Genomic DNA, 15498 nt, shown 5'->3' on the forward strand with positions numbered 1-15498 from the left:
TACGACTTACCAACTTGTCCATTCAAGGAACGACTTACGGATTTGAGTACATCGTGATCTGAAGCCCGAAGTCTAGCTGAAGCATGCAAGTGTTAAACGGAAGCCCAAAGGCTAACTGAAACAAACAAGTGCTAAGCAGGCTTAGAAGGCTAAGCTGAAGCTCATCGAGTGAATGAAACCCCAAAAGGGTTAATCGAAACTCATATGAGTTAACGGAAGCTCGTAAGAGCTAAACGGAAAGCAAACACGAGAATTCGCAACAAATTCTGAATCTTGGTTTACTTGGGTAATTTACCGTCAATTCATCTTTTTCACTGAATGATCGTACTCATTTCCTGTGTTCAATTCCTCCGAAATACTCAGTTCAATTTCGTAACTTTTGTACATAATTTACTTATTTTCGATAATTAACATACATAAATATTAATCACTATTCATAAAATAATATTGAAATTTAATAATTTAACTGTACGAACTTACCTTGGATCTAGAAATGGCAATTTACCATTCTAGTTCATAACCTTGTATTTTCCCGATTTAAGCCCAAATCTCGATTTCCTTGATCTATAATATCACATTTAGCCTAATAATTAGTCACATTATTCATATGGGTCTAAAAATCATATTTTTACAAATTTTTATTTTGACCCCTAAACTTTTGCATATTTTCATTTTTGCCCCAAGGTTCAGAAATTAAACTTCTTCCTATTTTATTATGTTTTATGACATTCTGATAATTTTTCCCTTCTATGGAAACATCAAATTCTCACTTTAACATGTACTTATGAACATTAGGTATTTTTATCGATTATGTCATTTTACTCATTTTCACGTAAAATCGCTTAGCAAAAGTTGTTTAACACAATTTCAAGCTTCATATTCTACCATTAAACATCAAAATACATGCATATCATTCATGGGTAAATTTTTAAACATAAATCGTAACTCAAAATAATGGTAGAAATGAGCAAATCATGTTACCGGGATTTTAAAAATATATAGAACATTAAAAACGGAGCTCAAAATCACTTACTATTAAGCTTGTAAGCTTGGCCAAACCCTAACCATAGCTGCTCTTGGTACACTCTGCTGTAGCAAGAAGAAAGGGACACATTTGGGGTTTAAAATTTGTCTTTTAATTCATTTTACCCCTAAATGACCAAAATGCCCTTTTTACTATTCTTTCAAATTTTACCCAACCAAGGCCATTTTTATCCAACAGGTTATACGATGGTTTAATTATCATTTAAGTACCTTCCATTTAAAATTTCATGACAATTAGACACCTCTAACATATAAAACTCAACTTTTGCACTTTTTACAGTTTAGTCCTTTTTACTAAATTGGTTGCCCAAACGTCGAATTTTTCGAACGAAATTTTCACGAAATCATCCCGTGAAATCATAAACCATACAAATATAATAAAAATGAAATTTTCCTCATTGAATTTGTGGTCCCGAAACTACTGTTCCGACTAAGCCCAAAATCGGGATATTACACATTGTGCTTAATTTTTTCGTTGCATTTTTTAGAAAGCGCTGTTAATGGTCAACCTATAGCGGCGTTTTTCAAAAATCACCGCTAATGCTCGATCTATAGCGGCGTTTTTCAAAAAGCGCCGCTGATGCTTGATTTATAACGGCATTTTTCAAAAAGCGCCGCTAATGCTTAATCTATAGTGGCGTTTTTGGTCCTAGCGCCGCTAAAAACCTATTTTGTTGTAGTGACCTCAAGCTAAACAATGGTGTAATACTAATATATGAATGAGAAAGAATACAAAATTATAATAGTTTTCATATTTACCAAACATTTTCTACTATTTATATAAAGTAAAAAATGCTAAATATTATAAATTAAAAAATTTATAAAAATATTGTCAATTAATAGAAAATGATAAATATGAAATCATTTTATTTATCCATTTCATGAATTTATTGAAATTAATACAAAATAAATGAGATTATTAATAAGAACAAATCTTTTCAGATCAACCTGTACATTAAAACATCCGAAATCAAGTTTTGCAATACAACAATAGCAATTATGTAACCCATTGCAAAACAATCTATGGCATGAGGACAATGTTATCGCATCGCTCTGAATTTTCTTCCCATTTTCTTCAAATCAATCTATATCATTTTTGGTACCTACAAGTTTTCTGGTTTTACTTACAAAATTAAACATCCAATATATAATTATTTTTCTAATGAAATAAAAAATATAATACAGATATATATATTTTATTTTTATTGAGGAGTAAGAAATGTGATTTTCTAGTTAATTTGAACCTGAAACCTCATATAAATTATGCCAATCACATATATACTTACATTCGTAAAGATTTAAGTTTTCAGGGAAGATAATACATAAGAGAATTAGACAAATAGAAAAGAACTTGAAATTTGCCATTATATCAATAGACGAAAGGATGGTATGATTCAAATTGAGAATTTGGGTTTTCATATATATGTGTTTTAAGTTTATTATTTTTTATTCTAAAGTCGAAATTTTCACCAATATGGAAACAAATACTTTTAAGATTTCGTGTTTCCAGTTGCATTAATTATTTCAGACTTGGACTTTTCATTCATATAGAAGCATTAACTTATTCTTTCCTTTTTAAAGATAAAATCTTTTTGAGGATCTTTGTTCTAATTTTTTTTCCTATAAAGTGAAGCTTGTAAATACATATAACTCTTTAGTTATTAGTTTAAATATGAAGGTTTGAACAATATTTGAAGGGTTTGAACAAAAATAAAGCTTAAAAATAGGTTTAGATAATAATATTAAATCTATTTAAAATATGGGTTGAATTTTACTTCAATAATCAAGGCTCAAATTTTTCCATATTCATTTTTTATAATATGTTGAATAAGTTATTGCTCTTTTTTCTCTATCGTCTTGCTATCCCAAGGAGTGCTGCTGTCATCGATTTTGATGGCTTCTCTAATTGCGGTGGGAGACGTTTGATTCCTTTCATCTCCTTTTCTTCACTTTATAGGTCACTGTTCTTTTTTTGTTCTTGTTTCCCGTCTTTCGCCCAATTCAGTTTGTGGAATAGTTACTTTTTGTTAGGATATTATTATGTGATATTATCTTTTAGAAATTTGATTTCTAATGGATATTAAATAATATTATCTCTTAGCAATTTGATTCTTAATAGGATATTATATGATATTATTATGGAATATTATCTTCTTCTTTTTTTCTTTCATCATTCTAAATAGGCAGTGAGACTTCTCCTCCTCCTCCACCTAACTCTCCATTTTTCTTGGATCCTCAAGATTGACCTGATGACTTTATTACTCCTATTCGATTAAAACTCGACAATTTCAATGATTAGGGTTATGCTATTCATGTCGCTCTATCTTCTCGACACAAATTTGGATTTTTTGACAGTACCATTATAGATCTTGTTCCCTCTCACTCGAAGGATGATTGGGTTACCATCCATTGTATGCTTGTGTCTTGGATTCTCAATACTATCGATTCGAAGGTAAGATCAATGCTTTCCAATTATGATAATGTGAAAACGTTGTGGGATGATTTACATGAATGTTATTTCGTTGTCAATGGTCCACATATTTAATAATTAAAAGAAGATATTAGTCATTGTGAGCAAACCAATATGAGAGTTTCAATTTATTTCAGTAAATTAAAGGTTTTGTGCGATGAATTAGATAATCATGAACCTTTGATTTGTTGCAAGTGTGCATAATGTTTAGGGAAGGCACATGGACAACGTTGTGAGCATGACCGGTTTCATCAAATTTCTTCTTAGTCTCTTTTGTGATTATTATGCCCAGAATAGATCTACATTGCTTTCCTAAGATCCTTTGCCTTCCTTGAATCGGACATTCCAACAAATTACTCAGGAGGAACGTGTACACAACATTACACAGGTTAAGGAAAAGAAGCCCGAAATTCTGGGCTTTGCGGTGCATACGGAGAGTAGTAACAAAGGCCGGGCTGATCGTATTGATAAGTCGACCTTGTTGTGAACTTATTGATGTCACAAGGGGCATGAGGTGGTTACCTATTTTGACTTACATGGCCACCCAAATTGGTGGCTCGAGAAATATAGGAAGCCGGAGATGAAAAGTGATGGCCACAGTGGCAAGACAAGTGTCGCATCTTCCACGTAACAAGTTTCTTGTGGCAAAGGCAGTGTGCAAGCCAACGCTACTACCGTTGATACCAACCATAGAGCAACACCAGCACAGAACACAACAAGGGCGACACTTCCTAGTTTTACCGCTGAGCAATGGCAATCTCTTTTGGCGATGTTTGGTAATAAACAATCAACTTCCACTCGATGGAATGATAAGTCCAAGAATAATTGGATTATTGATATTGGGTGTTCAAATCATGTTACGGGTGATCGTATGTGTTTGGTGAAATTCGGAAAAGCATGATGAACACATAATCAAGACGAACAAAATGAACTAAATCAAGAAAACCGAGCTAGAGGTTAGGGCATGACGCTCTAGCTAAACACATGGTGACGCTGAAGTGTCGAGGCATTGTTGCAATGTGCATCCACGTGAAATTCATTTTTTTTTTGTATTTTTGTGATCAAAATAATCAAGTTGGTACACACTTTGATAATTTTATTCACCCTATTCATAAAACATTGGACTATCAACAGATCTTATCATGAATTAAGTAAGGAATGGCTGAAAAAGTGGACTGATAGGGGCTTCTCACTCTTCAAAGGTGTTGACAGGTTTGTTTGGAAGCATAATTGTTCGAGATTAATTTTTTTTGTTAATAGTGCATATGAAGATTTATGGCAAACATACTATGGTAATAACATGACTCAAGGTTTTGGATTTAATTAGACTAAATTATGGAGCATAAAAATCCCTTTTAGGGTATGCGTGTTTATTTTGAAATGCTACAATAATTTCTTACCCTCGAGCATTAAATTGAGGAAGCGATCTATTTAGGTAAATGAAAGATATACACATATTACAAAGTGAAATTTGTGTACACGACAATTAGTCCAAAGACGTGCTATAACATTAAATGGATCGAATGACGAAGTCAGCCGCTAACAAGAGAATCTACTCTACTCTAGCTGCTCATGATTAAAATTTGTTTTGTTACCCAAAATTCCTCCAACCACCAAAAAAATAACACCAATAGAACCGATAGTTTGTTAAAAGAAATTATGTGTAGAAGGTGATTTCTCCAAGGTTGTCACTTGCACCAATAGCATGTGAGATGTTGAAAAAATGAAAGGGATACGATAATATTTAGTCATTAAATTTAGTATTTTTCTCAATTTGATCCCTGAATTTTTTGTTGGTTCACATTAGCCCTTAAACTTGGCATTTTCTCTAGTTTTGGTCCATGTGATGATATGGTGCTCTAAGATTGTGCCACATCATCACATTAAAAATTATAATTTTTTCTAAAATATTTAGGTGATGTGACACAATCTCAAAGTGTCACGACTAAAACTGAGAAAAGTTGTCAAAGTTTAGAGGCTAACGTGTGTATCATATCATTTTTTGTTTATATCTTGTATACACTATACACGAATAATTATATTTATTTAACATAAAAATAAATTAATATATTTATTTATTCAAATGTGTGTGGTTGAATCAAAATTAAAATTTAATATATATATATTTAAACCATAATCAAAGTTTTATATGTATAATTATATTAAATTAAAATTATGTATCAAATTGTATACTAAATTAAATTTTATGTATAATTTTGAGATTTGTCTGGAACACATTTCTGTAAACTTCGAATTTCCGGTAACAACCCGCTTAGCTCCAATTTGGCCCAAAACAAATCATCCGAATCTAATTTTGAAATCTAGAGTATAAATTTTATATCAATTTTATTATAATTATTATTAGTTCTGGATTTCCCTCAGGTGCTTTTTGTGTAACGACTAACCATGGCGTTGAGATCGTCAGGTAGTCGAAAGCTCTCTTTCGAGATTTTAAGCAAGAATAAATATTTAGAAGGAGGAGACCCATCTTTAATCTACCAATCGAATTCAGATCCATTCCAATCCCAAAACGGCTGTAATCCCTCCCGCCATAATCGCAAGAAGAAGAAACATAAGAAGAGAAAGGATTCTACGACTGACCTCCCGATTATCGCGGAAGATTTGGTCGAAAAACAGCGCGGGAGCAGTGGCGGCAGCGTCTTGGCTGAGTCGAAATCAGAGAACTATGGGAGCAGAGACAATGGAAACGTTAACAGGATCAGTTACGTTGGTGGCGGGAGCGTCGTGGTTCTGGACGAGAGCGTGTGCCAGAATTTTTGTGGTTTTGGAGAATTGAGGCAGAGGAATGTAAATGGAGTTGTCGCTAGCGGAGGGGATGATATGGAGACCGTGGCAGCAAGGGCGGACGAGAGTGTTGTTGAGGTGAGTAGTTCGAAGGAGCCGTTTCCGCCAGTGGCGCCTCAGTCAATGGCCAATGGGAATGTGGTGAATACGCTGGAAACATCTGAGTCGCTAGATTGGAAACGGGTCATGGCAGAGGATCCTAACTGTGAGTTTTTTTTCGCAATTCCATTCTTTTATGAGTTTCTTTGGTTTCGAAATTGATGAGAATCTATTTTGGTGTATGGAACATAATAGAGACGAAACTAAGAAACAAGTATAAATAAACTGTTCAAAGAAGATTTTTTTTCCTGATAAGCTGCTCAAAGATGATTTTAATCATTATTTCCTGCCCAATTCAATAAAACAGTTATTATAATTTTATAAATGATGGTGGGTGATGGTAGAGTGTCAATCATAATTCATATGTCAGCATTAGCAGTTATTAAAATGGTCTTGGTTGATGTTGTAGAGACTGAGAAAAGAGATTGCTATGGAGCACAAATTTTAATCTTTTGGAGAAACAAATGTAACTCATTAAAGCGGTTCAATGAGTTCAAGAGCTTTTTAGAGCTCCTGGTCTGATGTCCATCAAACCTCTTCACAAACCATAGTTGAGTCAAACGGAGGAAATCATGTGGCAGACCTGAAGTAGTTTCTGATTGAGGCTGACTTGTATTAATGTATGTTATCAAAATGGTGGCAAATGTGCATCATAATTCTGTAAAACATGAAAGAGAATGCTACTTATGCATGCATCATAGGTAGAGTTTGGCATGCTGTACAAAAAAGCCTTTGCTTTTCTTTTTTGTGATAGCCTTTGCTTTTCTTTTGTTGTAAGTTGCAACTCCCTGTTTTTTGTCTTTGTCTCTTTGATTCAAAGGGAATCTAAAGGTGCTGGCAGAAGCATGTACCGGTTATTGAATGGTTGACTATCATATTTTTATATCTTCTTATCTTTTGATTCTCTGAGCAATGCTCCTGATGTTGGATCAAGAAAGTTATGAATGCTGACATACAGTCTAAATTCTTTGTGGAACTTTCCTTAGAAAGATGTCCTCTTTTTTTATTAACTGAGGATTCTGACCTTAAGTTAGGTTTCTTGGGTAAAAATTAGGGAAACTGACAATTATATATTTCTATATATACATTCTGTGGTTTATTTCAGTTATCTGTTGTGGAAATGTAAGTTTAAGATCTACTCTTGTTTTGGTCCTTGGCTTGTCAGATCTTTATACTGTGGATAAATCGCCATTAAAATATTTTTTGGACGAAATGCATAATGGAAATTCATTGCGGAACACTACAACACTTGGTAGTGAGAAAGAACGAGAAAGAGTATATGACACCATCTTCCGCTTGCCATGGAGATGTGAAGTGGTAATCTTAGCTCTCCTTTTTTGAATTTTAATATAGATAAAAGAAAATAGAGAAAACAAATAGATGGGTTTTGTTGGTAATTTTCTACCTGTATCTTTACGGATAGTAAGTTTCCTTACACTTCTTATTCAGTCTTTCTTTGATTTAAATTTTACCCCATTTGATTACTTAGTTAAGATTGAATTGTGTGAATTGAAAATAAATGTCTACTCTATTTTTTAGAACGCTGAAATAATGGTGTACTACTGGTCGATTGCTTAATCTTCAATTTATGTTCCGGTAGCTTACTTTTTGAAACATTCTCAAGTGTAGTAACATTATTTCAGCTAATATCTGTTGGGTTCTTCATCTGCTTCGATTCATTTCTGTCCTTGTTAACTATCATGCCGACAAGGGTTCTGATTACGTTTTGGAGGCTCCTGACTACAAGGTTAGCTATCATTTTAAGATGTATATGCACATACTTACTTTTGTTACATATGATTTGTTGGAAATGCATGCATGGAAATGTACAACTGAAATATATGCAAATAGATGAGCATTATTGGGTTGATCTTACTACACCTCGTTACTCATTTAAAATGATTTGGATTCCCCATTCCTGTAACAAAATTGTATCATACAGCTCTGCACTTTCTCTTTTCTGCTCACGCTTGAAAGAGTATAACTATTCCCTTAAATTATGACTCATCCTTTAATTTGGAAGCTTCGCTTTTCTTAAAGACAGTCCTCATAATCATTCTTTTTTTTTTCTTAATTGGGCTATTAGAACTCTGATCCATGCATATATTTAATACTTCCTCTTACTTTTCCTGATTATTCTTTTTATTTTGTTGAGAAAACCACTTTATTCAAAAAATAATTATGCTTCAGCAGATGAGTGTAGATTCTGGCTTGTGATTTCTGGACATTGTGTAGCCCAAACTGTAGTATTGTGATAGTAGGTGCTAAAATTGGAAACCTGAAAATTTTCAGGGTGTTTTTTTTAATGGTAGGCAGAAATAAATTTAAATGACACCCGCCCCCCCCCCAACAAAAAAAAAAAAAAAGAAAGATGGTGAAATTAGGGTGTATTATTCTATTTTGGGACATAGCGCAGTTATTGTAACTTGTAATGATTGCAAAATAACCTAACCATGTTTGTGGCAGGCAGTTCAAATGGCCTTCTGCAGCAGAACTGTGTGATTTTGGCTGCTTTCTTGTTCTGGCCTGTGGAGTCATTGTCTTGGGTCGAACAGGTATATCTGCCCTATCACTGCATGCATGTTTGTAATATAAAATCATTAACATATTGTGTTATTGCTGCTTCTTAAGACTTTGAGGCATAATTAGTGCTCTTCCACAAGTGGACCAAGAGTTGAACCAGTGGTACTGATTTATTAAGCGGTGTTCTTTTCTAATTTTTAGTTTTGGCTTTCCAGATATCAGCCTGATATATCACATGATTCGTGGTCAAGGAACAATCAAACTCTATGTGGTTTACAATGTGTGGGAGGTGAGAATGAACAGCAGAACCTGATTTTTACTTATTTTTAAATTACTTTGAGGGGTTTAGGATATTTTTAAATTACTTTGAGGGGTTCAGGATATGCATTTAAGGGCACAGACCAGATGTTACAATAAACCAAGCAATGAACTGTCTGACATTTCGGTACTTAATGGATTTAGGGGCTGACTTTGATGAACATGTTGGTTAGAAATTTTTTTTTGGGGGGGGGGTGGAGTTCTTTTCTTCTACTTATAGGTTAAAAGTTTGCATAAAAGCAGTGAGGGAAAAAAGTGGAAACATATGGGAAAAGCTTTTGGAATTTCTCTCCAAAGATTTTTGATTGAATGTCATCATCAACAGGATGCAAAATAACTTCTTCAAGCAGACTTTCTTTGTTACTAATAGAATTTTCGGATCTCACAGTCTAGTAATGCTAGAGTCAAACAAACTCAGCAAGTGCTATTAGAGGTGTTTACACTATTGGACCGTGGTGGTGTTCATAATTGGAGTCCACTTTGGTTTTCCTAACTTCAGGAGACACTAACAAGTGCTACTTGTTGAGAATTTATTATTGCTTGTTTCATATATTGAAAAATGAGAAATTTTAGCTCCCAGCCTTTTAATCATTAAGCTCCATAATTGAAATTTGTCTGCACAATTGCTTATTTCATATATTCTTCCATGCTGTTAATCAAACTAATTAGAGTTGGGAGTTGGGACATTTCTTTTCTGAGGGAGAAGTATAGAAGAATATCTCAAAGGAAAGAAATTAAGGTCATGGATTCAAAGTTTGCTTAGTATGCTGCTTACACTTAAATAAATTCTATGCTTTTGGAATATGTTGTTTATTTTCATCACAGTAAAATAATTACTAGTATGTTATTTTCAAAGAGTCATATGAAGGTTTTCTAAAGTAAGATTAGAAAGTCTTTTAGAGTTTCTTTTTTCTTTTTCTTTTTTGTTTTTTTTTTTTGGGAGGGTGGGGGGATTTTTATGATTGTTGGGTGGTATCTAGGGTTTCATTCATTTTGTATTTTATAACTAGCACGTGTTCCTCTAGTATTCATTTTATTCTACCACCATTAGCTATATCTTTTCACAATATCTAGCTGAATTTTCTATACATTATTTCTTGTGTCCACATACAGATATTCGATAAATTATGCCAAAGATTCGGTGGAGATGTGTTAGAAACCCTATTTAATTCTGCAGAAGGACTAGCTAATTGCTCTCAGGAAAACATGGCATTCTGGATTCGCAGATTTGTTTCTGACCAAGCATTGACTATGGCTTTCTCAAATATCCTTATGCTCAAGCACTGTTCTCTATCTGACTTTTTCCCTTCTTCATAAATATTCTTGTTCTATTTGTTTCCTTGACTATTAATACTTCTTCATTCTTTTATTTTATTAGCTCAGGCAATTACTTTATCGACTTGCATCGTTGCTCATAATAATGCACTATTTGCTTTGTTGGTATCCAATAACTTTGCTGAGATAAAGAGCAATGTCTTCAAGCGCTTTAGCAGGGATAACATCCACAGTCTGGCATACTCAGGTGAGTTGCCCTTTGCACATTTCTTTTTATGATAATTGTGTGTTGTGATTGCTGATGTTTTGGATTCTTGATGTTTTTTTGATTCATGGGAAATGTTGTAGATGGTTTCCTGTTAAAGTCATTTTGAAAGTTATGAAACCAGAATCCAAGTTATGGCCATGGTCTTTAATGTTCCATATACCTGATAATATCTCATATCTATCATGGTTGTCATATTTGGCTTGCTTTGCTTTAGGCTGTATCTTTTTTTATATTTATTTTTCTGTAAAGTACATGTATTCTTTTTTGGCAGATTAGTTGAAATTTACCGCTTTACACTCTCTTCTTTCCCTTTTTCAATACCTCTCATTCTCTTTCCATCCTTTCCATCCGATTTTATTGTTGACTTCTCTTCCTTTTTTGGTATATTTTTTTTGACTCCTTGTGTTCTACCTTGTTTGTTGCTGCAAACTGCCTTATTCCCTTCCTCTGAGAGATAGTGTTTTTAGAAGGTATTTATGAATACTTCGGGGGAAGGCGATGGACCCCTCACCGATTTTAATCTTTGTTCTTGAAACCTATCTTACATGATGGTTAGGATTTTTCTTACTGGCCATTGTGGTTGAGTATGCTTGAAAATGCACATATCTTTTGAAAATATTGAGCTGCCAAGCTGATTGAAATATCAGTTAGAAAGCACAAGAAGTAACTGCAGAATGCACACTTCGTATACCTGTATCAGTTAGTATGTAACAACAAACTTGGAACTATTAAAATACATGTACGTGTGCACACACACACACACACACACATATCATTTCGTTTCCATGTTTCCTATTTGTTGATACCAAAATAACAATGTTTCTTTTTTGTGGTATGGCTAATTGCTGTTCTTTTATCTTTTTATTCAAATATAAACTATCGAATTATTTTACCTCTCAGACTCAGTAGAGAGATTCCACATTTCAGCATGTCTCTTATTCGTTTTAGCTCAAAATATTTTGGAAGCAGAAGGTCCTTGGTTTGAAAGTTTTCTATTTGTAAGTCACTGTATAAAATCATGGTACTTTATGTTTTAAGATATTTTCTTATCAGAATACTTTAGAGGATTTTCTGTAGTTTGCTCATATGTCATGTATGAACTGAACTCTGCAGAACGCGTTTGTGGTTTTCGTCTGTGAAATGTTAATTGATATCATAAAGCATTCATTCCTCGCCAAATTCAATGATATAAAACCCATTGCATACTCCGAGTTTCTCGAAGATTTATGCAAGCAGGTACGTGCTTCTGTAGCTAATGATTGCTGATCATTTCCCCTGAAACTGTCATTTTGGCAACTAAAATTGCCCTCGTATATAATTTCGTCTGTCATACTTCTCTTCTTCCATTTTTCCTTTTGTAGATTAGCTTCTTTATTTATAAAAGAAGGAAAAAAGTAAAAGAAAAAGATCATTCTTTAGTTGCTTTAATAATCTTGTATTAATAAAATTTTAAAGTTAATCAATGTCAACATTTTCAGACCTTGAATATACAAACTGAAGATTGCAAGAAAAATCTCACTTTTGTACCTCTTGCACCAGCTTGTGTGGTAAGTGCCTGTTATGTTTTGTTCAGTTGTTTATCTTTACATTGTTTTCTCGTATGTCTTTTCTTTTGCAGTTCTTTTTCCTTCTCGTTTCAATGTTAAATGAAAAGGTTTCTCCATGATTGCATATTCTTCCCTAAACACTCTTTGATGGCATAATAACGTTTGAAAGTAGAGCCCAATTTTTCAAATATTAAGGGAAAACCTGACAGATATTCACCAGCTAACCATATTACAAATTACTTATTGTTTTGTGTTTTTTTTGGTGTTTTTAAGGTAATTCGAGTATTGACTCCGGTGTATGCAGCTCACCTTCCATGCAGTCCTCTGGCATGGAGATTCTTTTGGATCCTTGTATTGATTTCCATGACCTATATCATGCTCACAAGCTTAAAAGTGATGATCGGTATGGGACTACAAAAACATGCAACTTGGTATGTCAGTAGGTGTCGGAAAAGAAAACATCATCTCGATTGATTTGATTCAAAAATGGTGGCCCGTTACCTGTTGCATGCATTTGGTTGTTTTGGGTTCAGCACTTATCAATCAATCATATAATAAATGCAACAAGAAGATGGAGGTTTCAGAATGAGACTGGTAGCAGGACATAACATATGATCTCGCGATCTGACTACCGACGAGTATACTGATTCTTTTGTAGAGAAGATGTTCAGTTGCTGGGTTCAGGGAGTTAGTCTTTTGATATGATTGAAGGTTTAAGTATTCCAACTCCTCTTTAATCTTATGCTGCTGCTGCATTTCTTGCATTTACATTGCTGCTTCTTCTTCTTTTTTTTGTGTGTGTGTGTGTGTGTTTAGTGAGGAAGGGGATGGTGAAAATAGAAATAAAAATTATTTGTATAGTTTTATCTAATTTTTGGCTCCTAATGCCTTGTTGGCCCTAATCTTATAACTAGTCCCACGTTTCCACTTTGTAGTTGACTGTTTAAAGTCCAGTAAATAAAATAAAAATTTAAGTTGAATTATATATGAACTTACAAAAGTTTAAATATTGAAAAAAAGAACTAAATTGAAAATATCTAAAATTGAAAAGTATGTTAAAATGATGATTTAGTTAGCAAAATCTAAAAGTAATCTAATTAACTCCAACACTCTAAATGAAAACATAAATTCTGAAAAAAAATGTAAGAAGAAAATGATACTTAAAAATAGAAAAGACCAAACCTAAAACTGCCTAACGTCCCCATTTGCCTCGGACTAAGATTCGAGCCGTCAATTTAGATAAAGGGAATTTTTATAAGTTTTGATTTTTGATATCGAAAATATAAAATAAAAAAAAAATTGCATTTTGGGTACCAATGTTCTATCCAATTTTAGTAGGCTTTTATTTTTATCACTTATTTTATCTTTTTAACTTTTTATGTTTTCTAGATTTAGTTTTAATTTTTCTCAACAAAGGAGAAAACTTGGAATTTTACAAAAGATTACCTAAGTTTTAATAGAAGATTTTTGTTTTTACACGAAAATTCATTTTTTCAATAAAAATAGAAAACTTATGTTTCTATAGGGAAAAATCATTTTGTCTCTTTAATTTCATTTTTGTAGAATTAATTTTAGTTTTTTTCATAAAAGGAAAAAAACTATGGTTTCATATCGATGAGTTGAATAATTCAATTCTTTGTAAAATTTAGATTTTTTAAAAATAATAATAAAATTAATTCTAAAAATGGTATAGGTATTCAAAATGAAAATTTACTAAAGTTAGATGACTAAAATGAGTTTAAAATAACATTACATAACATCAAATTAACGGCAGATGATTAAAATGAAAACGGCTATTAACAAAAGTGGCCAAGATGTAATTTTTTATTTTTAATGCCCAAAATGAAATTTATGAAAGTTCAATAACTAACTGTGTAGTTTACCTTTTAGACATTGAGTCGAATGTCATAAGTTATAGTTTAATACCTTTTTAGAAGTAAAGTAAATCTTACGAATAATTAACGTAGTTATGAGAGTATTTTTTATTTGTCATTCAACTTTAAAAAAAATTCAATTTAGCCATTAATATTTTCAAATTTTGATTTTTGATCATTTTGCCATTAAAACTTTAGCGGAAGGCTGACGTGGCCCTTTTTATTGACATAATTACAAATTTAACTCTCAAATATTTATATATTATATCAATTTGGTCATAATTCTAAAAAATCAATAAATTTGGGGGTAAATTACACCCATGGTCACTCTAATTTTTTTTTCTCAATTTAGTCATTATAATTAAGATAATTGTTCAAAGTAGTCACTGCCATTAAAATTTTCGTCAATTCACCGACGGCTTACTAATGTGGCACATTAGCCCATTGAGTGACAGATACATGACAATTTTTTAGAAACTTTTGATTGAATTTTTTAATGGATCCAACATGTAATAGTTGTCTCGGGTTCGGCTTCAGAAAAGCTTTGCCATCTAAAAAAAAAAAGCGAGAGAAGAGAAGAAAAAAAAATATTTTCACCTAATTATAGAAAGGTCTCTAGATTTAGTCAAAAGTCAAAATATGTCACTTGTCAGCCACTCAATATGTAACATCCCCAAAACCTGATTGCTTGAAAATAATATAAGATAGATTTTTAGTGAAATAAGATATAAAGAAAGTAAATGATAAGGGGTGTTAGAGAAAAATGAAATAAGAAGTATGTTGTGAAATATTAATTTGAGTTAGGGATTAAATCATAAAAATATGAAAAGTTCTGTGGTTCAAGTGTAAATATTTAAAATGCGAGAGGTTAAAGTATAAATATAAAAAAGTTGAAGGCCCAATAGTGCAGAATCTTAAGGGTGAAAGGGTCTAGAAAATAAGAAAAATGGATGAATAAGGACCAAATTGAACATATAAAAAATGAGAAGGATTAAATTGAAAATTTTACCAAAAATATGTCATGAAAATGATGGAATTGTAGAGAAAGTATTAGGGTAAAAGAGTTATTTCCTAAATAAGATAATTATAAGAAAATATCTTGGATATAGACAAATTTGGGCCTTTGGATTAAATTGAAAAGTAAAAAGAAAAAAGTTATGGCTATTGGATTGAAATAATTAAAACTTAGATTATTTTATTAATTAATAATATTTTATTAAAGATATTTTGATAGAAAATTGGATAAAATTCTCCATTTCTCCATGCTTCAATCGT

The 15498-nt window shown here is 32.4% G+C and overlaps 1 protein-coding gene across 1 annotated transcript; it reads left to right on the forward strand.

The window, feature by feature from the left end:
• The first annotated feature begins 5738 nt into the window (after positions 1-5738).
• Positions 5739-13332, forward strand: LOC108458279 (protein POLLEN DEFECTIVE IN GUIDANCE 1-like). The gene is made up of 11 exons (XM_017757614.2): positions 5739-6524; positions 7584-7735; positions 8062-8165; positions 8885-8973; positions 9157-9230; positions 10373-10523; positions 10614-10781; positions 11703-11800; positions 11916-12038; positions 12281-12349; positions 12623-13332. Exons 1-11 carry the CDS (start codon positions 5921-5923, stop codon positions 12821-12823), a joined length of 1833 nt encoding a protein of 610 aa, XP_017613103.2. The 5' UTR covers positions 5739-5920; the 3' UTR covers positions 12824-13332.
• The last annotated feature ends 2166 nt before the right edge of the window (positions 13333-15498 follow it).

Source organism: Gossypium arboreum, chromosome 12 (genome assembly GCF_025698485.1).
Source record: "Gossypium arboreum isolate Shixiya-1 chromosome 12, ASM2569848v2, whole genome shotgun sequence".
Lineage (NCBI taxonomy): Eukaryota > Viridiplantae > Streptophyta > Magnoliopsida > Malvales > Malvaceae > Gossypium > Gossypium arboreum.